Source organism: Echinops telfairi, unplaced genomic scaffold (assembly GCF_000313985.2).
Source record: "Echinops telfairi isolate 266 unplaced genomic scaffold, ASM31398v2 ScPeMD7_7469;HRSCAF=8507_1, whole genome shotgun sequence".
Classification (NCBI taxonomy): domain Eukaryota; kingdom Metazoa; phylum Chordata; class Mammalia; order Afrosoricida; family Tenrecidae; genus Echinops; species Echinops telfairi.
This window is the reverse complement of record NW_022111373.1, coordinates 117323376-117347735: the sequence shown is the minus strand read 5'-3', so window position 1 is coordinate 117347735 and position 24360 is coordinate 117323376. Positions and strand designations below refer to the sequence as shown.

Genomic DNA, 24360 nt, shown 5'->3' with positions numbered 1-24360 from the left:
ACCCTTTAATACAGTTCCTCATGTTGTGGTGACCCCCCCAACCATAAAATTATTGTCGTTGCTACTTCGTAACTATAGTTTTGCTACTGTTATGCATAAGGCGACCCCTGTGAAAGGGTCATTCGTCCCCCCAAAGGGGTCGTGACCCACAGGTTGAGAACCACTGGTCTATGCTGTGATCAGATATCAGGATTCAAAATACTGCCTTTTGTACTGAAATCCATTGTTTCAGAAGGACTCACGGGAGCCACCACTAAATGGAGAGGAGGAGCCAGGCCGACAAGGAACCCGAGAGATAAAAGCTGAAAACCATCTGTCAAGAGCAGAGCACCGGGCATGGCTTCCTAACGCAGGCCACGAACTGGAACAAGTGAATCACAAGGTGACTAAGCGTCTGAGGAACCAGGAGTAACAAAAATGAAATGTGCCCCTAACAGCCTTGGAACATTCAAGTAAGTGCTCTCATCCCCTCCCCCTGGCACCCACAGAAAAGGAGCTGCTGGAAGAGCCCAGGGGAGGCCCGGCTCACCCTTGAGACGTGGTCATGAAGAACAGACCACGGAGACAGAAACGGAGCCCAAAGGGAAAGGGAGCCAGAGGGTTGACGTGGTAGAACAACCCCGCGGCTGCGGAGCCGATTCTGACTTCGGGTGAGTGTCAGAGCAGAACAATGCACCCTAGCCTTCTCAAGTAATCAGAAAGTCTTTCTTTCAAGGGGCCTCTGGGTGGACTTGAATCTCCGTTGTTTCAGTTAGCAGCAGAAGGACTGGCTGCGGGGGACTGGCTCCAAATGGACAGCAAGAAGTGCTCCTCTCCCAGAGACTGTGATGTTGGAGTGGGGTACACGCACTGGGAGTGACTGTCTCCTGTGGGAGCAGGGTGGACACACATGTATTCTAAGTGTGGGAGGAAGGGGTCTGTGGTAGTCACATAAGCTGTTGTCAATTTGATAGAGACTGAAGTGGGAAGGGGTGGAGTTTAGCCTGTCAATAATGTCGCAGTTTGATTGGAGAACAAAGAGATAACTAGCTCACTGGAGGTGGGACACAGACTCACTCCCCGGGAGACATCCCTATGGAGAAGACACATGGAGAGAGGCTGATGGAGCCAGACCTCTGGAGCCTTAGAAGCCAAGTGGAGACCCCTGCCAGTGCCGAGAGATGCTTACCACACTGCTGGATCCACAAGACTTTCTGCCCACTGGCCTGTGATCTTCCTATATGCGGCATCATTGCATGTGTCTCATGAGTCTGAAGAGGACTTTGTAGATTGTTATCAGACATGTGGGCTAATGTCAGACTTATGGACTTCATCTGGACTGGGCTGAGATCTTTTCTCAATATTCAACTGCTCTTGTATATAAAGCTTTTTCTTATACACATGTGAGTGTCTATGGATTTGTTCTCTAATCTACCCAGACTAACACAGGGTCCCACAGAATGGGACCAGAATAGGTCAGCGAGCCCTCTTCTCTGAAAACATCTCTTCATTTTCCTGCCCCACTGCTCTGTGGGGAGGAAAAGTCGAAAATAATATGAGACTACAGGGGGTGCTTCAAAAGTCCATGGAAAGATTGTATTATCTTTTCATTCCTTTTTACCATAAACTTGTAGAGGCTCCTTCATATTTCTAACTTTCAAAACTGGCCAACCAAAAGGGATTCAATGTGGCAAAGCTTCGGCCAGAGAAAGGCAAGCGGTCTGCAGAAGAAAGAGGGAGGGGAGGATGCCTACTGAGGAAACAATTACAGCATTAAGGGAAGCATAGATATGGCCTCTGTATTCAGCGCTGTGTTATGGAGAGTGCTGCTCGCAGTTAACTGCAAAACCCTGCAAGACCTGCTGATGCTAAAGTTTATCCGATTCATTTCTTCTTAGAGACTCCTTTCATCTGGAATTGGGGGGTGGTGGGAGGGGGCGGGCGGGGATGAGCTCTCCTTGAGGACGCAGGTCATCCCAGCTTCTGTGGACCCTCAGAGACTTCTGTGGTCCTGGGCGTCCTGTGAGCTCAGGGTGGCAGCCTGGCTGATCCCCGTGAGGGTAAAGAGCACCCACCTGTACATGCTGAAGACAGTGTTGCCGTTGTGCATGAGGTACACGTACACCTCCTCCACATCCTCATGTTTCATCATGCTGAAGGTGAAGAAGTACACACCTGGAAAGGGCAGGGGACAGTCAGGTTTGTGAGAGTGAACATACTCTGTATTGAGAACCAGCAGACAATGGGGCGATGCCAAATCTCATCCCACTCCGTTTGTTCATGTTCCGCGTCGTATCTAGCTCCTTTGTGGCCTTTATTTGTATGAGTATTTTTCTTTCTCTTCGCAATGTCAAACTGCTTGAAATGCTATTCACTCTCCCCACATGTACACTGTGGGTCCCCAACGGGAGGACAAAGCCATGAAGGGAGAGCTAAGCATTGGCTACTTTTCACTGCCTCTCCCTCCCCTCTGACAAAGTGCTCAGGGCAGAGCATGTGCTGTGCTCGGGTCTACGCTAACTGCCATCAGCCTTTATCATGGAAGTCCTGCGGGGGTGCGGACCTGGCATTCCAAAACCCAATATACTTTGCCAAGTATAACCTTACAATAGAGGACCACACTCACCATGCCACAGGCACTAGCCAAATAGAAGGTGGTGCTGGCGCATTGAATAAATGTCTATTAGTTCTGAAATCACAAAAAAAGTTCCAGTCATTTCTCATGCTGTTCATGATACATGGGTAAAACGATAAGCAGTCAACAGAAATCTCAGCAGCATGGCCCGGGTAATGAAAGTCTGGATCCTCTTCACTCTCCAAAGACGAGCATATGTTAAAAGACGTGAATTTTCTTGGAAGAGTCCAGGACTCCTAACTGAAAGCTATTTAATATGTCCTGGGGTGATCTAAACGCCAGCACGGAAAATTCTGTCCATGAGTGATGAAGAAAAATCAAAATCAGACACACGAGCTAAAGGGAAATTGTCTTCACTCCAAATTGTCTTGGGTTTGGGAGGGCATTTGGGAGAAGCAAATCCAAGTGAGCAAGCTCTCATTGATTGCTATGTGGTTTCTTTACTAAAGGTCTTGCAGGGAAAAATCCCAGGAACACCTAAAAAACGTACTGGTCAGTCCCAGCTACCTTTTCCAAAAGTACAGTCAAGTAAGGCAGAAGCTGTTGTCTCTAAATCAGTTGTCTCTACTCACAAGCCTAGAAATTGGCCCTCAGATGAAAAGTGACAGCAGATACAAATTATAGAGCTCTAGGAAAGAGGTTTAAATATGTTCAAGTGTTGTATATTTTATAAAACTTCATATTATCCATTCTAAACGCCCCCCCCACACACACACAATTTCAATGCTTCAAGAAGATAGAATTGAAATAAAAATGACAGGAAGGGATATTGGTTTTTCTGGGGGAGGTAGGGGAATGATGAGTACTATAAAAAGCAGATTGCAAAAACAGTTCAGAAAAGTGCAGATTAAGTAACCAGATGATGCGTAAATGAAAGGCCAAGAGCTGGAAATACAGGAGTTAATATGTCTTCTACTCACGCACGATTTTCCTCTACAAGAATAGATGCTGAAACCAGAAGTGACAGGCCTGCACTGTGGTTCTTTTTTTTTTTTTTTGTTTTTTTTTTTTTTTTTTTTTTAACTTTTTTTTTTTTTTTTTTTTAAACATTTTATTAGGGGCTCATACAACTGTTATTGCAATCGATACACACATCAATTGTGTAAAGCGCATTTGTACATCATTCTCAAAACATTTTCTCTCCACTTAAACCCCCGACATTAGGTCCTCTTTTTTCCCCTCCCTCCCCACTCCCCCCTCTCTCATGAGCCCTTGATAGTTTATAAATTGGTATTTTGTCATATCTTGCTCTGTCCGACGTCTCCCTTCACCCACTTTTCGGTTGTCTGTCCCCCAGGGAGGAGGTCACATATAGTTCCTTGTAATCGGTTCCCTCTTTCCTACCCATTCTCCCTTTACCCTCCCTGTTTCGCCACTCACGCCACTGATCCTGTAGGGCTCATCTGCCCTGGATTCCCTGTATTTCCAGTTCCTATCTGTACCAGTGTACATCCTCTGGTCTAGCCAGACTTGCAAGGTAGAATTCGAGTCATGGTAGTGGGAGCGGGGAGAAAACATTGAGGAATTAGAGGAAAGTTGTATTTCTCATCGTTGTTACATCGCACCCTGACTGGCTCATCACCTCCCCGAGACCCCTCTGCAAGGGGATCTCCAGTGGCCTACTAATGGGCTTTGGGTCTCCACTCCACACTCCCCCCATCATTCACTATGGTAAGATTTTTTGTTCTGATGATGCCTTATACCTGATCCCTTCGACACCTCATGGTTGCATAGGCTGGTGTGCTTCTTCCATGTGGGCTTTGTTGCTTCTGAGCTTGATGGCCGCTTGATTACCTTCAAGCCTTTAAGACCCCAGACGCTATACTTTTTGATAGCCGGGCACCATCAGCTTTCTTCGCCACATTTGCTTATGCACCCATTTGTCTTCAGTGATCCGTTCGACACCTCATGATCACACAGGCTGATATGTTGTTCCATGTGGGCTTTGTTGCTTCTGAGCTAGATGGCCGCTTGTTTACCTTCAAGCTTTTAAGGCCCCACACTGTGGTTCTTAGATGGCTCTTTGCATGAGTGTCATGGAAACTCAGTCTTCTCTATCTCATCACTCCCAACATTGAGACATATCAAACAGGCATTTTGAAATCTACTGGATGAAATTTTAACAGTAGCAAGAGAGCCAAAGGATGGTCAATATTGTTGGAATATGGCGCCCAAGAGAATTCTAGAAAGGCATCATTGCACACTCTTAGGATGCTTTTGATTCTGTTCAGGTCATACTTAATAACTTTAGTAACCATTTTTGTTTGCTTGCTTTTACATATCTGGGTTTTTTCATGTTAAGATTCGTGTACTAAGAATCTGTCTGGCCTGCTTGTTTCGCCAGGATCAGAAGGAATTCTTCACTCCTTCCTTCCTCTCTCTACCCCACCTTCTCTCCCCTCTGCTTCCCTCACTGCTCCCCCTCATCCCTCTCTCCCGTCTCCTTTTACTCCCTTGTTTTCCTTCCCTTATCACTGGATTGATTGATCATTCCTTTACATTTACATCTTACCTGATACCGGGGCCCCAAATCGACCAGTCATGACATCAAAGAAGTTTCCAATGTTGGTCTCCACACTGCTGAAGATAATCCCACTGTTCTGATTGCTGAAGTGAGTTGCAAGAGAAGCCATGAATGCAATCTAGAGAAAGAGTTGGTTATTAATTAGCACGCAATTAGCATGATTTGGGAGAAGAATGATGACGTTATCTGCTCTCGTACAGATTCATTGCCTGGAAAACCTTTGGGAGCAAGTCTGCTATGTCCTATAGAGTAGCAATAAGTTGGAATTGAGTTTGGTTTTCTTTGTAGTGTGATTTTACAAATAAACATTGGAATTGTAAATTGTATGAGATAGCAAGCAAGTTGAGAACAAATAAAAAGCAATCTAGACCTCAGTGTTCAAAGTCTACAGCCCTGGAGGAAGGTTGAGAGTGCTTGGGAAGGCTTCCCATACATACAGTAAAGTGCCATCCTTAATTTTTTTAACATATCTTATCATTTGCTTACTTTTTAAAAAATATGCAAGCCTTCTCAGGCTTAGCAAATATGTAAATGTTGACAGATAAGACATTGTTAAACATTTTCTGTAACAAAAAAAATTACTTAAGCAAAATTTTTAAAACTATAAACACATTGGTAATTTGTATTAGAGACAAATGCTTAATATTCTTAACCTATATAATCCTTAACCTATATACAGCAGCTAAGATCCAATAAGGATATAGGTCAGCATTTCTCATAAATAATTTTCATTCCAACTGAAACAATAAATCACTTCACTCATCAGATAGATATAACACATTTGCTTGTGTATTACCAACTCTCAGCATTTCATTTGTTCCCCTCCTGGATTCTTAATTATCAAATAATGCTGGAAAAATTGTATTATACCCACCGTCTGTAACTAGGCAGTAAACCTGAGCATATTCTGGAATCTGAGCAGCTGTCACGAATTGAATTGTGTCCCAAGGAAACATGTGTCAACTTGGCAGGTTCATGACTCCCAGTATTGTGTGCTTTTTCTCAACTTTTTGAGGTTATATAACTGTTTTTCATTTCTAAGTTATTAATTCTAAATTGTACATGTTAATAAGACAGCATTAATGTAGGCTACATCCTGGGTCCCACTCTTAAAAGAAGGCTTCTGCCTATGTCTATCTATATGAGATAGGCAGAACAAATAATCCCAAGGAAAAAAACATGGGACCTGCGGCTGCAGGGGACATAGGAGAAGAGGGTGGGGAGAGGGAGTGGGGAGCCAACAATCTCAGGGATAAGGAAATAACAAGCGATCTAAAGTTGTTGGCAAGGAGGGTATAATGCCCGGTGGAATTTGACCAAGCTCAATGTATCTTGAGAGGAATTACTGAGAGCTGAATGTATGGTGGGCCTGATAGTGGGACAGGAGGAAGGTGAAAGGAAATAGAGGAAAGAACTAGGAGGCAAAAGCTATTTATAGAGGTATAGCTATAGGCATGTGTATATGTAAATATATTAATTTATAATAAAATGGATAGAGGACAATGTACATATATTTATATGTTAAGTTTTAAGATAGCAGACAGACTCTACTCAAGTCCACCCTTAACATAAAAACACTGTCCTAATAACCGGGCACTCTTTTAAGACTCACTTTCCGGACACGATCACTGAAGACAAAAATGGGTGCTTAAGCAAATGTGATGAAGCAAAATAGTGAATGGTGCCTGGGGGCTTAAAGGCTTTAAGTTAAACAAACAGCCCTCTAGCGGTGAAGCGAATAAGCCCACATGGAAGAAGCACACCAGCCTGTGTGATCATGAGGTGTCGATGGAATCAGGTGTCAGGTATCAAAAGATCCAAAACAAACAATTATATTGATGAGAACAAGGGGGGTTGGGGTGGAGACCCAAAGCCCATCTGTAGGCAATTGGATATCCACCCCAACAGAAGGGTATAAGAAAGGGATGATTCCTGAATGCTTCCTCCCCCACCCCATCCCACCCACTACCGTGATCCAGTTCCAGCTTACAAATCTCGCTAGACTGGAGAACACAAATTGGTACAGATAAGAGCTCTCGACACCCGGATAAACCCCTCAGGAACAGTGGTGGGAGTAGCGATATCATGAGGATAGTAGGTTGGCCAGGGAGGGGGAAAAGAGAGAAAGGGGGAACCCATCACAAGGAATGGACATATAGCCCCACCCCCAAGGGGACGAATAACAGAAATGTGGGAGAAGGGAGACAAAGGCTACTGTAAGATACGAAATAATAATAATATATAATTGATCAAGGACTCACAAGGGTGGGAGAGTGGGGGGGGCAGGGAGAGTGTGAAAAAGAGGGGCTTACACCAAAGGCTCAAGTAGAAAAAAAATGTTTTGGAAATGTTGACAGCACCATATTGACAAATATGCTGAATAAAATTGATGTATGGAATGTCATAAAAGCTGTAAGAGCCCCCCCCCAATAGAATGATTTTTTAAAAAGAAGGCTTCTGAAGAGCCCCAAGAATAGACTTCAGGCTAGGAGGGGCAGTCCCTGGGACCCCGCAAGACCAATGGGAAATAGTCATCAAGGTGAGTGGGCAGACCTGGGATTATCTATGCTTTCTCTGTCTTTTTCCCTCATCGTTTTTTATATACATATATTTTCTCTTTGTTTTTTTCTCTTTTTTTTTATTCAATCTTTTGTTTTCTTTTTGTACTGCCTACATTATGGTTGGTTTTCCTACCTATATAAGATAAGCATGGGAAGCAAGCCTGAGGATAAAGCAACTGGACCAGCGGTTCTGGGGGGATTTAGAGGGAGGAAGAGGCGGGGGAAGACAGCAGTAAGCAAACAATGCCATAGACAAGGGAACAACTGGGGAATAAAAATCAACAACCAGGAGGATGTAGAGATCCTGGGGGTGTTGTAGCAACAGCAATCCAGCTGAGAGGAATTACTAAGGGGCAGAAGAAGGGTGAGCATGATGGTGTGTCAGCAGGAAGATAAAAGGAAACAAAGGAACAATCTAGGAAGTAAAGCTATGGATAGAGGTATAAACATAGGTGTGCACTTATATTAATATAGTAATTGATTAAAACAGAGGTATTGGCCTATGTACATTTATTTTATGTCAATACATTGAGGAACTGGATGGACTTTGGGTCTCTGCTCAAGCCGTCCCTCAGCACAAAACACTTTGTTCTAACAACCTGGCATTCTGTGATGCTCACCCTGCCAGTACGATTGCTGAAGACAAAATGGGCACACAAGCAAATGTGGTGAAGAAGGTGGATGGTGCCCAGCTATCAAAAGAGATAGCATCTGGGCTCTTAAAGGCTTGAAGTTAAATAAGTGGTCATCAAGCAGAGAAGCAAGAAGCCCACATAGAAGAAGCACACCAGCCTATGTGATCATGAGGTGTCAATGGGATCAGGTATTAGTATACCCAAAACAAACAAACACACACAAACACAAAAACATTGTTGAGAACAAGAGTGGTTGGAGCAGAGACCCAAAACCCATCGGTTGACAATGGGACATCCACTCACAGAAGAGTCACAAGGAAGGAATGAGTCAACCAGGGCGCAGTATAGCACTGATGAAATACACAGTATTCCTCTGGTTCCTTGAGTCTTCCTAACACCCCACTATCATGAACCCAATCTGCCTTTCACTGGGCTAGACCAGAGCATGTGCACTGGTCCTGATAAGAGCTCAAGACACAAGAATCCAGGTCATATAAACCGTCAGGAACAGAAATGGGAGTAGCAATGCCAGGAGGGTAAGGGGAAATTGGAGAGAAGAGCAGGGAAGAAACCTTGGGGGAAGGGAGACAGCGGTCTGTGTTAGAAAATAATAATAATTTCTAATTTATCAAGGGGTCACGAGGGGGGGGGGAAGGTAAAAAATTGGAGCTGATTAGGGCTCAAATAGGAAGTAAATTTTTAGAAAATAATGGTGGCAATACATGTACAACCATATCAAGCTGGGTTTTAATAATTTTATATAGGTGAGTGACTTCATAATACTCACTCCTGGTTCATCACTCAGGGAAAACACTCAATGTTTGTATGCAATCACGAGCATTTAACAAGAGATGTTCTTGCAGATAGCTTCCTACGTACAAAGTCTATACAAAGCTTCCCTCTACACCCTCCATCCTCTCACCTGAAGTCCTGTATCAGATCAAAATAATCTTGTCTGCCTTCTGATTAAACAATAGACTAAACTAAATATGTGTATATGTAAGTATAACTGTGTCAAAGGTTCTCAAAGAATGTTTTGAATTTAACGGTGTTTGGTTTTTTTTAGGAAAAGAAATAAGGTTAAATAAATAAAAAAGCTGGGTGGTACAGAATCCTGTCTTCATTATCTGATGCTCCGATAACAGAAATACCACTAGAGGGTGACGTTAAGGGCCTGAGCTGCTTTTCTCAGGGTTTGTTGTGGTTGTTAGGTGCCGTTCAGTTGGTTTTGACTCAGTGACCCCTGCCCAGCAAAACAAAACTCTGCCTGGTCCCGGGCCCCCTGGTGTTTGTTCCAGTGTTGGCGCCCATTCTTGTAGCCCCTGTGTCAATCGCCTTGGTGACAGTCTCTTTCTCACTGTCCCTCTACCTCACCAAGCATGATGTCCTTCTCCAGAGCCTGGTTTCTCCAGACACCACCACCAAGATATGTGAGAAGACGTGCCTCTAGGGAGCATTCTGGCTGTACTTCTTCAAAGACAGATTTGTGTGTCCTTTTGACAACCGACGATACTTTCAGCATTATTCCCCAGCACCGTGATTCAAAAGCATCGACTCTTCTTCTTCTTCCCTCTTCCTTATTCTTCCATATTCTCACAGTGTCAGAGGCTAAACGTCCAATTTCAGGCTCTAAGGGAAGGCTGTCTCTCTCTGTTGGCTCTGAACGAAGGTCCTTGCCTCTTTTGAATAACCGTGAGCTCGGCATTCCTTGGTGACATCCATGTGACTTGGCACCGATCTTCCCCTAGGCCTAAGAGTTTCTCAGTCTAGGGACCTAGGGTTTAAACACAGGCTCTGCTCCTCGGTCTTCTTTCTTGGTGTTAGTGAGCTCTCTTTCTACGTCTGTCAATGTATTGTACTCTGGTGGCTTGTATGTTGCTGTGATGTTGGAAGCTATGACACTGATGTTTCAAATGCCAGCAGGGTCACCCATGGAGAACAGGTTTCCGCATACCTTCCAGCAAGGAGATGGATTGAAACAGTGGGTGCAACAACACAGCAAAGATTGTAAAGATGGGTTAGGATTAAACAGTGCTTCATTCCCATAATCATAGGTTCCAAAATGTGGAAGAACACTCTCAGCATATCTGAAACTGAAAGAACTCAAGAAAAAATGCAAGCCTCAAATTGAAACCTTGCAAGATTCTATAGGCAAAATTTGAAGGATGCAGGAAGCATCAAAAAGATGGAAAGAATACACAGTCACTGTACCAAAAAGAACTGGTAGCCAGTCCACCATTTCAAGAGGTAGTACGTGAGCAAGAAGCAGTGGTGCTGAAGGAAGAAGTCCAAACTGAACTGGATGCATCAGCCAAAAACAAGACTCCAGGAATTGACAGAAGACCCATTGACATGTTTCAGAAAGCTGAATAAGTACTGGAAGCACTCAGTGATCTATGCCAGGAAATTTGGAAGACAGCTACTTGGCTGACTGAAAGATTCCATATTTTGCCCATTCCAAAAAGAGGTGAACCAACAGAATGCACTAACTATAGAACAATATCATTGCTATCACACCCAAGTAAAATTCTGCTGAAGACCATCCAACAATTGTAGCAGTACATTGACAAGGAGCTGCCAGAAGTCCATGTCGGATTCAGAAGAGAACATGGAACAAGGGAAATCATTGCTGATATCAGGTGTATCTCAAAGTAGTGAATACCAGAAAGATGTTTCATTGACTGTGGAAAAGCATTCAACGGGGTGGACCGTAATAAACTGTGGCTAACCTTGAGAAGAATGGGAATTCAGAACACTTCACTGTGTTCATTCCGAACATGTCCATCATGGATCAAGGGGCAGTTGTGCGAACAGAACAAGGAAGTCCTGTGTGTTTAAACAGGACAGGTGTGTCATTGTTCAGTCTGTAAGCTAAGCAATCATTCGAGAAGCTGGATTAGATGAAGAAGAATGTGACATCAGGAGATGACCCAACCTTGCTTGCTGAAAGTGAGGAGGAATTGAAGCCCTTGCTGATGAAGATCAAGGACAGTCGCCTTCAGCATGGGCTACAACTAAGGTGAGGAAAACCAGAATCCTCACAACTGGACCAGTAGGTGACTTCATGCCAAATGGGGAAAAGGTTGAAATGGCCAAAGATATTGTCTTACGTGGATCCCAATCCATGCTCATGGAAGGAAGAGTAAAGAGATCAAAAGAGGTATTGCATTAGGCGAGTCTGCACCACAAGTTCCCTGTAGAGTATGGAAGAGCAAGGATGTTATTTTGATGACTCAGATGTGCCTGTCCTGAGCTATGATATTCTCCGTTGCATCACATGCATGTGAAATTGGACATTGAGTAAGGAAAACTGATGAATGCATTTGAAATGTGATGCTGGAGAAGAATTTTGAAAGTCACCTGGGTAGCTAAAAGTTGTTTCTTCTGATCGATATTGGAAAAAGTAAGGCCATCGTGCTCCGCAGAGGCATGGATGGCAAGACTTTGTATCACATACTTTGGACATGTTGTCAGGAAAGACTAGTCCCTGAGAAGCCCATCACGTTGGTAAAGTTGTTCATTTTGAACTCTACTTATATGAAGAACAACGCAAGCCTCGTGCAGACACCCCACTTGGAGATGAACAGACTGAGACCCAGGCTAACTCAAGGTTTGTGAAATGTGTGGAAGCTCTCAGGCCCTTGGCTTCTGGCCTCTGGTGACCAGGGCAGGTTTAGAGTCACCCGGAAAGGAAAGGAGCCCGGTGGCACTGAACCACTGAGGTGCTAACCACAAGGCAGTAGTTCCAACCCACCAGCTAGTCGCTGCACTTGGGAAAAACGAGGCTGTCCGCTCCTCTAGAGATTGACTGTCTAGGGGACCTGTTGAGGGCATGGCAATGGACCTAGTGGCAATGGGTTCAGAGATATGGGGAGGGTGGTTTACCTGAAGTTCCGGCGGAATGCCTGGGTAGCCCTTCTCTCCTTTGGGGCCATGCTGTCCTCGCTCCCCTCGTGGGCCCAGGTCACCTTTGTCTCCTTTCTCACCTTTGGCCCCTTCATGCCCAGTGGCCCCATTATTGCCGTTGTTCCCATGGTTTCCTTAAACAACCAGACAGTGTCACTTGAGAACGCCCGCTCACTGCCCCGCAATCACACCACCATCTGTTTCTAGACAAACACAGCTGGGACACCTGAAGTGATTGCAAATCCAGCCCCTCTCTTCCGTAGGATCTTGGCCCCCTTCCCAATGGCACACCAGGCTCCGAAAGCACCTCTGCTCTCTGGGGCTGCAGATCTCTCTGTGTGCTTTGTTTTCCTTGGTTTTAACTTTAAGACAAGTCATACATGAAAAATTGTGTAGAAGCTAATTACCCCATAATCATAGGAGCAAAAAATCCTAAATGTCCATCAACACGGAAAAGGCTAGATTTAAATTTTTTTAAAAAGGTAAATTCTCATTACTGCTGGGAAAATAAAAAACTGAATGATATATAAACCCACTTCATGGGTTGTTTTTTTTTTTTTAGATAAAATAAAGGTTATGAATCAATAGGGAAACCATGATACTATTTTTGTTTGGAAAAATATATAGGAATAAACTGTATTCACTGGGGCCAGGGGCCAGAATAGATTGCATAAAAATAGTTGAGGGGTTTTGTTTTGCTTGGTTTCTGAGTGGGTAAACCAGGAGTAATTTTTAAAGCCATTCTAAATACTTTCTAGTCTTTCTAACATTTTCTATCACGGACATGTATCACTTTTTTAACTGGAGGGAGTGGTTGAACAAAATCATGGATAAAAAAATAGATAAAAACAACATGGAAAGCACGACTCAGGCAATTTCAACTCTTTGCTTGATTTTGCCATGCAAAGACTATTTTTAAATCTCTTTCTGTAGTTTTCTTTTTGCTGAATTCCGGGCCCTTTTGCTGCTTATTTTGCACGCTCCTTCTGGTCAGGTGTCGTACCAAGCAGGCAGTCCCCTCAGGTGGGTGCACTTTGGCAGTGTTTACAGATTCATGCACCTTAAAGAAGAGCCTTGTGGCATGCTTTGTCAAGCATCATGCTACTGACCTCAAGGTTGGTGGTTCAAACTCATCAGCTGATCCATGCTGAGATTAGATGCCCCCATAAAGGCCAAGAGACTCAGAAACCCTTAGTTGGAATGGACTCCGTGACAGTAGGTTTCTGGTGCTCAAATGGAAACCAGGGAGCTGACCCAGTCCTAGAACTTCATAAGAGTTGAGACCTGAGAAAATTTTAGAAGCATCTGAATATCCACTTTTCCTTTTACATCACCTCATAGGCTGCCTGATGCCCTTGAGGTTCAACAACAGATTCCAAGCCAATAATCACAGTTTAAAATCGAATTTTAAATGAACTTTAAATTTGGATTTAAAGGTAGGCTCTTTTCAAAAGTATAAAATTTGACTATCACTTGACAACTATTCTTTTATTGTTGTACAAATGCATACAACATGACATACGAGGGGGTATCCTCCCAAAAAACGATTCTCATTTGCTTTTTTTTTTTTCTTTGAGGTGAGGGGGATAATGCATTTGGAGTTCATTCCACCAGGTCAACCTGTTAATCAAGCTTTCTATTTAGAGGTTCTGAAAAGATTGCATAACAGTGTGTGACAAAAAAGACCTGATTTGTGGCAGAGGGGAACTGGTTTTGCCACTATGACAATGCTCCTGCTCCAGTTTTTGACAAAAACCGTCATCTCAGTGATCCAGTTTTTGACAAAAATACAGCATGCCTGTTTTGCCCCATACACTTTACTTACCCGACCTCACTCTGTGCAGCTTCTTTTTGTTTCTGGGAATGAAGAGGGACATGAAAGGACAGTGATTTGACAACATCAAAGAGAGGAAGAAAAAAATGAGGGAGGCGCTCTCAGCTCTCCAAACAGAGGAGTTTGAAAAATGTTTCCAAGAATGAAATCAAAGATTTGACAAATGCACTAAGTGTAATGGAGAATATTTCAAAGATGATAAGGGTGTTTTGTAAAAAAAATTAAGTACATAGCTTTGGGGTAAAAAAAAAATTGGTTTTCTTTTGAGTACCCCCTCTTATGCCAGTTCACCATTTTTCAGGTTTACCATCTGGTGATACCAATGATAATGTGACTGTTATAAATGTCAATGAAGAGAAGTCAGACAGGAACAAGTAGCATGCTGCTGAACCCTAAGAAGAGACTCTACTAGGGTTTTTCTTGAGGGGCGTAGACAACAAAAAGCCCAGCACAGGGGGTCTGAGGTCCTGGTGCACAGGGGCCTAAGTTGCCCTTTCCTCAGCAGGTTGAAGCTAGCACATTGCAGAATATTCCTTTGCTTGGCAACATAGAACCAAACATAGAATTGACTGTGAGGTGTGTTTAGAGGGGTCTTGGGGTAGCTCCACAACATTCTCCCTACCACACAATGGTCCAGAAATGTTTCCATGGGATAATGTGCCCTGTGGCAGAAAGACTGAATCACAGAGTCGATGCCAGTGAGCATTAATAATGCTGGTGAAAAGTTGCCCCCTAAACCAGCTTAGGAGACTCAGCCCTCCTACCCAACTCTCTTTCTTAGGGATTGTCTTTGCATTCCCTTTAGATGACACACAAGTGATGGCAGGGCTTTGCTTTGTTCTGGCCTCTTCTTTTAGAGGGTCTATGGTTAGCCTAGCAAGCACACAATTCTTTCTTACCTGGAATGCCAGGGGCGCCCGGAGGTCCAGGGGGTCCTTGGTAGCCTCGGAAGCTGTAGTCTCCATGGCAACACTTGCTGCAATCTGGGGGCAGTCCTCCAGCTTGGGGTGACTTTAGGGAGATAGAAAGAGACGTTTCAGAGCAAGATACCCATGGGTCACTAGGATTTTCTGATTTCTTCTGGTGTTGACTCCTAGGTGAGTCTTGGTTTAACTTCAACTACCTTACAGTAGCATCAGAAAAAGATGGTAGAGGGTGGAGATGCCAACGTCTATGATCACAGAGTAGCTAAGGAGCATTGGGAAGGTAACAAGAGAGCCAGCATAAGAACAAGTTTTTTGGAAAAGGGTGTGAGAGGTGCTAAGGGCTGAGGGATGGGGTAGTGCTTCAGGGAAGTACTGTGCTGCTGCTGATGTCCTCCAAGGAGGAAGCCCTTAGAGAAATCCAGGTGGAAATAGTCCTTGCCTCTCTTTCCCAACCAGCAAAAGCCCCAGTATAGCTGGATTGAGAAGATGACCCTCAAATTACAAGAATTACCAATTTGTAATACATTTATCAAGCACTGCTTATGTGGCTTTCGGGCTGCTACTGTGAGGCCAGCCGTTCAAAAGCACCAGCTGTGGGAAACAGATTTCTCCGGAGTTCTCGCCCCTAAATAGATGTTAGACTTAGGACACTGCATCAGCAAATGGTAAAGAATTGTCAAGTTATCTCCCTGAAGGCAGTCGGTTGCCAGAGTACTACTGTACTGTCTGGGCCCACCACAAAAGGGGCCCACTCCCTGTAAAGGACAATAGGCTACTTCTCCCTAAAGGCTGGCGGCCATTAGTCTGGTCCCTGTAGGTGGGTTTACACCCTACTGATAATGGTTGCTACAGTGAGCAGAGAACAGGTCGAACCTGCTCAGTGACATCCAAAGTTAGGCTGCCATCCTGAATCTAGGGTCCACCGATCTTGTCACATGTATATCCCCAATCCCACCTCTTCCTTCTATGTGGATACCCCTAGATTGCCCCCCTCCCATTACTGTATTACCTATAGCACAACCCTTTCCTGTGATGTATATCTTCACCTGTAATTAGGGGCTTGCATGTCCCCAGAGAATATAAAAGCCTTGGTTAGCAATGAATCTCTCTCTCTCCATGTGGACCACCAAGTGAGGCTGAGGTGAGCATGCTACCATGAAATGTGTCTGACTCCATTATTTCAATCTTTCTTCTATCTCTCATGCTCTCTATGACTTTACTATAATCTTTACTTATTATCGCTGTACAATTGCACCTACCAGACTGGTGATGATGTATTAGGGGCTGGTTTCCCTCACAACCAGCCACTCCATGGGAGAAAGATGAGACTTTCCACTCCCATAGAGGGTGACAGTCTCAGAAACCCATGGGGCAGCTCTGCCCTGTCCTGTAGGGTTGCTATGAGTCAGCATCGACTCGATGGCACGGAATTTGTCTTTTTTTGTTTTTGTTTTAAGGTGGCACAGACAGCTTAGCGCTCTGCTACTCACTGAAAAAATGGCCCGACCTAACAAGTCACCTTGGAAGAAGGGCCTGGCAATCCACTTCCCAAAGATCCCAGCTTGCTAAGAGATAAAGCTCAGGACACGTGGAACCCAGGAAGAGGAATGGGAATAGCAATACCGAAAGGGAAGGGGGTATCGATCATAGTGAGTGGCACAAAACCACACACACACACACACACACCCCTCCAGGGGAAGAACAACAGAACCCAGAGGAGAAGGGAGACCGTTGTCAGTGTGAGATATGAAAATAATAACAATCTATAAACGATCAAGGGGCTCCAAGGGGTGGGGGGGAAGAGGAGTTGATCCCAAGGGCTCAATAGAAAGTAAATGTCTGGAAAAGAACGATGGCAATATATGTACAAATATGTCAGATACGATTGATGTATGGATTGTCACAAGAGTTGTAAGAGCCCCCAATAAAAGGATCTTAATTAAAAACAAGAAAACCCTGGAGGACATTTGACTCTGATCCTCTCGGGCTGGCCCAAAGTCAGAATCAACTCATGGCAAATGGCTTGCTTGTGTTCAAGTGTATTCATGCTGGAAGCCCCGGGGTGCAAGCAGTTACTGCTCTCTTGACTACTAGCTCATAGGTTGGAGGTCCACTGGAGGTATCGCTGACGAAAGGCTTGGTGATCTGTCTTTGAGAACACCAGCCATTGAAGCCCCACAGAGCAAGTTCTGCTCTGACGCACATGAGCTGGCCCTGAGCCAAGCCAAGAGGAACTGGTGTCCTCATGATGTTGGGTTAAGAGTTGATAGCTCTTAAACGCTGGTGATAAGGCTGGCGTTTCAAACGGACACAACCCATTGAAATTAACATAAGAAATTTAAAGAAATATCCATTAATCCAACAAACGTTCATTAACTAGCTACCTTTAAAGTAAATTTAACTTGTCAATAAGAGGTAAACATGATGTTCTGCTTCATATTCCACTTCAAATCTTAAAATCATTATCACATTGAATGAATCAATGTTGAACAAATTACTGTAAACTCCACATTGCCCTTGAGTCGGTGTAAATATTTATGGGAGTAGTCAGCCTATCTTTCTCCCTCAGAACGACTGGTGGCTTTGAGCTAGCAATCTTGTGGTTAGCAGTCCATTGCCTAGCCCAAAGCACCACCATTAGGAGTACTTAGAGAGTAGTCCTTGCCGGGTACTAAATATACTCAAAGATGACACTGAGCTAAATGCTTACTTATGTGAAAATCAATGTCTACAATCCATGCTTACCACCAAGGAGCTTGAGCTCTGGTGGAAGGTGATTAGCAAGAGTTCAAGGTGCTTATAAAATTTTGACTTTCCTCTAAATTGGCACATTGCCTTTTAATTCCGTCATACAAAACTTTTGTGGAAACTTTTCCTGGACATCCCTTATGACTCAATGATATTTTTGAAAACAGCCGTCGTTGGCAAAGGTTTCACATAAAAAATGAAGGGAAAGAGGGAGGGAAGTAGAGAAAGGGAATTTAAAGTTCAGGTTTTCTACATCTTTAGAAATCCAAGCAAAAACTAAGAATATCCCCTCGGCTGCACGTTTCCACTTGACTTTTTAAAAGCAGCTTAGACATTTTCTTTACTCTTTTCTCCCTTTTTTCTTAAAGGTCTCCTCCACCAAGCTATTCAGGGAGAACACAGAACACTATTTGCAACTCAAGGACTCTCCTGCAACAGCTCACAGCCCCGAATCCCCAGTGACCAGAAGGTCGCCACCGAACACGAATCCCTGGTCTGGTCCCTTCTTCACCAAGACCAGCGCTGGGCCTGTGGCCGTGGGCACCGATGACAACCTTTGTCAAATGAAGGAAAGAGAATCTGCTAGAGGAGCTGGCCTGAGATCAGAGATTTCAAGGCACTCGGAAAATCAAAGACACCGGGCACCGCCCCACCTCCAAACCAAACATGTAATCTGAGGCATCTTCCATGGTGTCTTGGTCTGGTTTTGCTAATGTGAAAGACAGCCTTTGCAACCCCCAAGACACCCGGGGCTCTGCCAAGAGTGGATTTAAGGGGAAGAAGAAGGGAGGGGGAGAAGGGAAAAATTCTGAAGTGGAACCATGTGCGTAAGAAGAGAATTGAAACATTGCAACCCTTGAAAATGTCAGAAAGATCATGGGTGGGACCCAGGGCTCTGGTCTGGGTGGTGCGTGACTTTGGTGAAGTCACTGTCTCCTGACATCAGTTTTTGGAGTCGGTTAAATTAGACATTCAGATCAGATGGTCATAAAGTTGCGTTCCAGCTCTAAGATGCAAACAAGAAACGGAAGTCTTTCGTAAATGGTCACTTCGAAATATTTTGGCTTAAAAGTCTATTGTTTGGGGAGGAGACAGTATTTCTAACAAGGCTGAGGTTCCTTGAGGGCACTTCAAGGGCATAGAGCCAAACAACAAGAGAATCCGGGGTACAACTAGTTGGGTGGCTCCTGAGTACCCTCCCTTCCCCTGAAGTTTCATCTGGGCCCACCTCTGGCCTTGTCGTTCAAGGATCAGTCACACGGACCAATGTAGCTGGAACAATGCTGCTGGGTCCATGGAGAAACTCTGAGACCCACTTAGAAAGAAGTGTGCCTCTAGATAAGAAAGGAATTACTTTCTAGGTAATATATGTCTGTCACCTTTAAAATTTATCAACCACTTTCCCCAAATGAGATGGAACAGGTACAGCAGGGCCATTCAAATAGATGAGAGGGAGGAACTTTCTCTCTAAGACAAGTTCCACCCACTTTGCAGAGGAGGTTAGGTGCAGCTACTCAGAATTGAGTCCCACGGTGGTTAACTATGGAGTCCCTGGGTAGAGCAACGGATGAGTGTTTGGTTCTCAATTGGAAAGCCAGCCATCCAACCCACCACCAACTCCTCAAGGGATCTGACCTGCTGATTGGATCGTGCAGAGAAAACAGGCTAGTATATCCTATACCAAAACTTGCCAACTCACTGCCATCGAGGCCATGCTGACTCATAGTGACCCTGTAGCGCAGAGTAGAACACCCTGTGAGTTCCTGAGATAGGCCAGTAATAGTCTGTCATAGGCGTCTCTGTGTGTCCTATCGACTTGATGGCACGCGTGTGCACACACATAATTATTAAGCGAGGCCTCTAGTTGGCTCAGATGGTTGTGATCTGATCAGCTTGATAATCTAAATATAGGCAGTCGCAACCCCCGTAGCTGCTCCACAGGAGAGCAGCCCTGGAAATGTGCCTCCTTCAAGATTAAAACCTATCGAATTCAGTTCTACTCTGTACCCCCTGAGGTCACCATGAGCCAGATCAATCCAATGGTTATTATTAAGTGATGTCATCAGAGGAGGATCTTTAAATTCAAGGACAGGAAAGAGCAAGGAGAAGGAAAGTGTGAAAGGGGGTGGCAGATGTTCAGGAGGATGAGAGGAGATTGACAAAGGGAACTGACACGACTACAGAGAAGAAAGCATTGGAGTCAAAAGTAAGTCGACCCTAAGCCTCTCTGCCTAACTCCCCCTAAGCCCACAGCCAGAGTTATCTCTCTAGAACACAAGCCCGATTAACTCACTGCCCTGCTGTGAAGGAATGAACAAATCCACGGGTGAAATAAGGCCTACGCTCCTTAACCAGCAATCAGAATTGATCCCAGCCTGCACTATGTCCCTAACATGAAAGCCTCCCTGTCTCCTCCCAAGGCCAGAAGCCCCAACCACACCAACGCCTCTCGGGTCGCCTCAGTCTCTTGATTGTGGCACATGTTTCACTGCCACCCCTCATGCCTGTCTCATCGTTTAGGATCCAGCTCTGCTATCACCACCACTGACACCTTTGGTTCACTGACCTAATCACATTGCGTTTAATTATTGTCTGATTGATCCCAACAAGATTCCTGCTGCTGATAAAAAGGCTGAAGCCTTGATCTTAACATTCTGAATTCAAAGTCAAAGCAAATGAGGAGGCTTTCTGCTCCTACAAAGATTTACAGCCTGGGAAAGCCGGCGGGGGATGGGGCGGGGGTGTGAGTGGTTCTGTTCTGCCCCATAAGGTGCCTTTTGAGTTAGAACTGACTCAACTGCAGTGGATTCGGTTCAGCCTCAGTCCTACCAAAGAGAACCCTGGAGGGACAGTGGTTAATGTGCTTGACTGTTTATCAAAAGGTTGGCAGTTCTGTGGGAAAGAGATGTGGCAGTCAGCTGCTGTGAATTACTGTAGGGCCACTGAGAGTCAGCAATGGGTGTGTTTGGTTTAGAGTCCTTCTAGCCCCTCAAACTCAAATCCTCACTGCCATGGAGTTGATTCAGACTCATAGTGACCTTTTAGAACAGGGTAGAGCTGTCCCTGTGGGCTTCTGAGAATAGCATTCTTTATAGAAGTAAAAAGGCTCATTTTTCTCCCATAGAGCAGTGGGTGGTTTGGAACTGCTGACCTTGGTGTTAACAGCCTGATGCAGAGCTACACCACCACGAGGGCTCCTGGATGGCAAGATGGGTTTGTGCTCAACTCCTAACCTGAAGATTTGATTTACAGCCACCCAGTGGTACCATGAAGAAAGACCTGGTGAACCATTTAGATTATAGCCAAGAAGACTCCAGGGAGCAGTTAGTTCTAACCTGTAATACGAGGGTTTATGGTGAGACTGAATCTCCTCAACGGCACAGGTTTGACTTCATTTGGAGACTGGAGATGAGGTGCTTGGATCTCTCAACCCTCAGTCCCCACCCCAAAGCTTGACATGGAGGAGAAGCACAGAGAATGCTTGATGTGTGAATGAATGACTGGGTATAAAACAAGGAGAATAAGATCAAAGAAGGGGAAGGAGTGCAGAGAAAAGAAAGAACGAACGTAGCGTAAGTACAATCTCAAAATTCAATTAGGGAGACTATCCATTGACAGCTTCTAGGATGTCAGTGACTTACATCTCCATCGTATCTCCTGTTGGGGGTTTATCTGACAACAGTCAAGAACCCAGGATAGAAGGTTCTAGCAAGGTAATAATGCCCCCCGACAACTGATAGGTGCCTCACACTGTGACTGCCAGGAAAGCTACTATGTTTTGAGCTGGCAACAGTTTCTGGGGAGTTAATTCCAACTCATGGTGGCCCCATGTGTCCCAGTAGAACCCTATGCCATAGAGCTACTTTTCCCCATGGCTAATTTTGGTCTCATAGATCACCAGGTCTTTCTTCTGAGGTTCCTGTATCTGGGCATGCACCGCAATAGCAGCTCACACCACCCAAGGGCACCATTGACATAGGAAGGCCACAGCATCTCCACTACTAACACACCTTTAGCCCCAAACTGTCCAATGAAAGGATTGTCTTCAAAAGTGCCATTCAACATGCAGGCATGTCCTTTTTCCCGTGGCTCCCTAAAGCAGAGTTCTCCTCCTGGCGCAGAGCAGCATGGGTAGCTGTGCCATGGGCTGCTGAATCTGTGCCCTGATCTGCAACTGTGTGTGATCTCTGTCTACTCATACATACATCCCAAATCTGTACCCGAGCCGCTCGTTCTGTGACGAGGGGTTTACATTTCTACTGCACAAATGTTTTAGGGCCCCCAAGCAGTCCATCAAATTCGTTGAGAGATGATAGCATTGGGAGCAATCCTTCCCTGTCCCTCCACATCTCCTTCGGGATGTCTGAAGGTAAGTCAGAATGTGTCTCTTCCTGTTCTCAATGTTTTAAGTTACAACTAGGTTGCTGGAGCCTTGTCTAACACCTCTGTAGCTGTTGTTGGGGTCGCAGGGACCCTGTGGGCAACAGAAGGAACCACTGCCTGGTTGTGTACGCTCACTGTCATTGCTAGGTTTGAGCCCATTGTTACAGCCACACTGAATGAGTTCACGATGTTCCCATAGATGCTGAACTCATTTATACTGAAGCAAAAATAAGCCCTCCGCGCACATCAGGCACTGCATCGGACACTACAGTTTGCATTTCAAATGTGTGCAGTTCTTTGTGTTTTGTTTTAGCTCTGATTCCATTTTGAACAGGCTGGGCAACTTACACTCCTGTAAACACAGGCTGACTTGAAATGTAAGTGGCCCAGCTAGCCGCCTCACAGCAGATTGCTTTTGACAAACTCAAGGGGCAGCTGCTCCCCGCTGAGCAGTGTCAAAGAATCCCACCTCTCTCTTGCTGGAGAGAGGCCTTCTTATCCACAGCAATCTGCAGAGGTCTGCAGTTCTCCTGGGGCACCAGCAGAGCAGGAAAGCAATCAAGTTAGGATACTACAAGGGTGCTGGCTGCCCGTACACCCCCTTTCTGATGGCCTGGCGAGACGGCCTCTTTGGCACAGCATAGCATCCCTCTGCTGGTTTTTCTATTCAGCAGAGGCTAACAGTCCTACTTGCCTATATATACATATACACACATATATTATACATTGTATATATACATTATATATATAATGTATTACATTGCCACAGACTCAATTCCGAGTCATCAGAACCCTGTAAGAGGGAGCAGAACTGCCCACTGTGGGTTTCCAATGCTGTAAATCTTTTATAAGAGCGCAAAGCCACATCTTCCTCCCGTGAACCGGTGGATCGGTTTGAATCCCCGACCTTGGGGTTCACAGCCCATCGCATAACCCACCGGGGCTCCTCCCCCGAAGCCCCACTCGCAACCCAGAAACCCGGCAACTAATTTCGAGAACTCCTAGGATGCATCCATCCTAAGAATCTGAGCTCCGAGTAAAAGCGAACAAGGCCCAACCCCATTCCGCGTTGGCAATCATCCTTAGAAGAGAATGCTGAGTACCTGGGCCCAGAGTGGGGCGATCTGGGCTAGGTCATCTACCTCGGGGTGCGGGAGCTCAGCCGGTCCCAGGGGCTTCACGTCTGTAGACGTGGTATTATCCACAGTCCCAGTTCTAGGATGGCTCCTCTCTCTCACTTTCTCCCTCCGGGCATGGCTACGGCCAGTCTGCTGGTGGCTTTGCACTATTCTCGCCACCGCTTTCTTAGCTCTTCCGCTCACCTCCATGTATTCGTCTTGGCACAGGCAACATGGGAGGAAAAGCAGAGCCAGCAGGTACCAGCGGACGAGCTGCCCTCGGAGCATGGTTCCCAGCCGCGCTGCAGAGCCTCCGGGCCCGAGCGGCACAGAAGGCTGCTTTTATCCCGGGATGGGTGATAAATGAGGCCGCCCCGGTGACAGCGGAACAGCCCCCTCGAACCGTTCCCACGCCCCCCCCCGAGGGGGGTGGGAGACGGCTTGCTGCGCGCCCCATAAATGTCACACCTTGGCACGTCGTGGGGACGACTGTGAATTCAGGGACCATCCGCAGCCAGCTGGCAACAGAGAACGTGTGTCCGGGGCTGTGCTTTCGCCATCTGACACGGGAAGCCTGCGGAGGAGTCGCGGGCTGAAACGCCTTTTGGAAAAACCGACCTTGGCGCTTGCCAGGAAATTCCGGCTTCGCTGCCCTCCACCCTGTCCAGGGAGGGGAGGGGAGGCACGGGGCAGCCTCGGAAGAGCTCGGGCTGGCTGGAATGCATCTGCTCCTCCACTCTGCACCCCACCCGGCCCACCCCCAGCCCCAGCCCCCTCCGGGCGCCAGTGAGCGCCCCTGCATGCGGCCATCAAGGGACTAGCGAATGGGTTTGGCTGCTGATTGCAAGATTGCAGTTTGGGGTCCATCCAGAGGTGCCCAAGAACTGAGGCCCTTGTCCAAACTCAAACAACAAACACTGCCAGCACGTCGCCGCGGACAGGACAGAGTAGAACTGCCCTCGGGGAGTGCCGAGACAGGAGTAGAAAGCCTCGTCTTTCTCCCCTCCCCCAAACTCACCACGTGAAAGCCCACGGTGGCGGGAGCACACAATAGTCACCAGGAATGGAACTTACCTGTTGCACGCCAGCCGGTTCCAGGCCCTGGGTCTCT

At 45.7% G+C, this 24360-nt stretch overlaps 1 protein-coding gene across 2 annotated transcripts in view; it reads right to left on the bottom strand.

Annotated features, from left to right (window-relative positions):
• C1QTNF3 (C1q and TNF related 3) overlaps window positions 1-23537 on the bottom strand; it is a 26501-nt gene extending 2964 nt beyond the window's left edge. The window contains exons 1-5 of one of the 2 annotated variants that reach the window (XM_004698083.2): window positions 23235-23537; window positions 14974-15085; window positions 12220-12374; window positions 5127-5256; window positions 2055-2154 (exon numbers count right to left, since the gene is read on the bottom strand). In XM_004698083.2, coding sequence (XP_004698140.1) covers window positions 2055-2154; window positions 5127-5256; window positions 12220-12374; window positions 14974-15085; window positions 23235-23537 — 800 coding nt within the window. The remainder of the gene's footprint in view (window positions 1-2054; window positions 2155-5126; window positions 5257-12219; window positions 12375-14973; window positions 15086-23234) is intronic. The other variant, XM_004698084.2, reaches the window with a different exon arrangement.
• Between the last annotated feature and the right edge of the window lie 823 nt (window positions 23538-24360).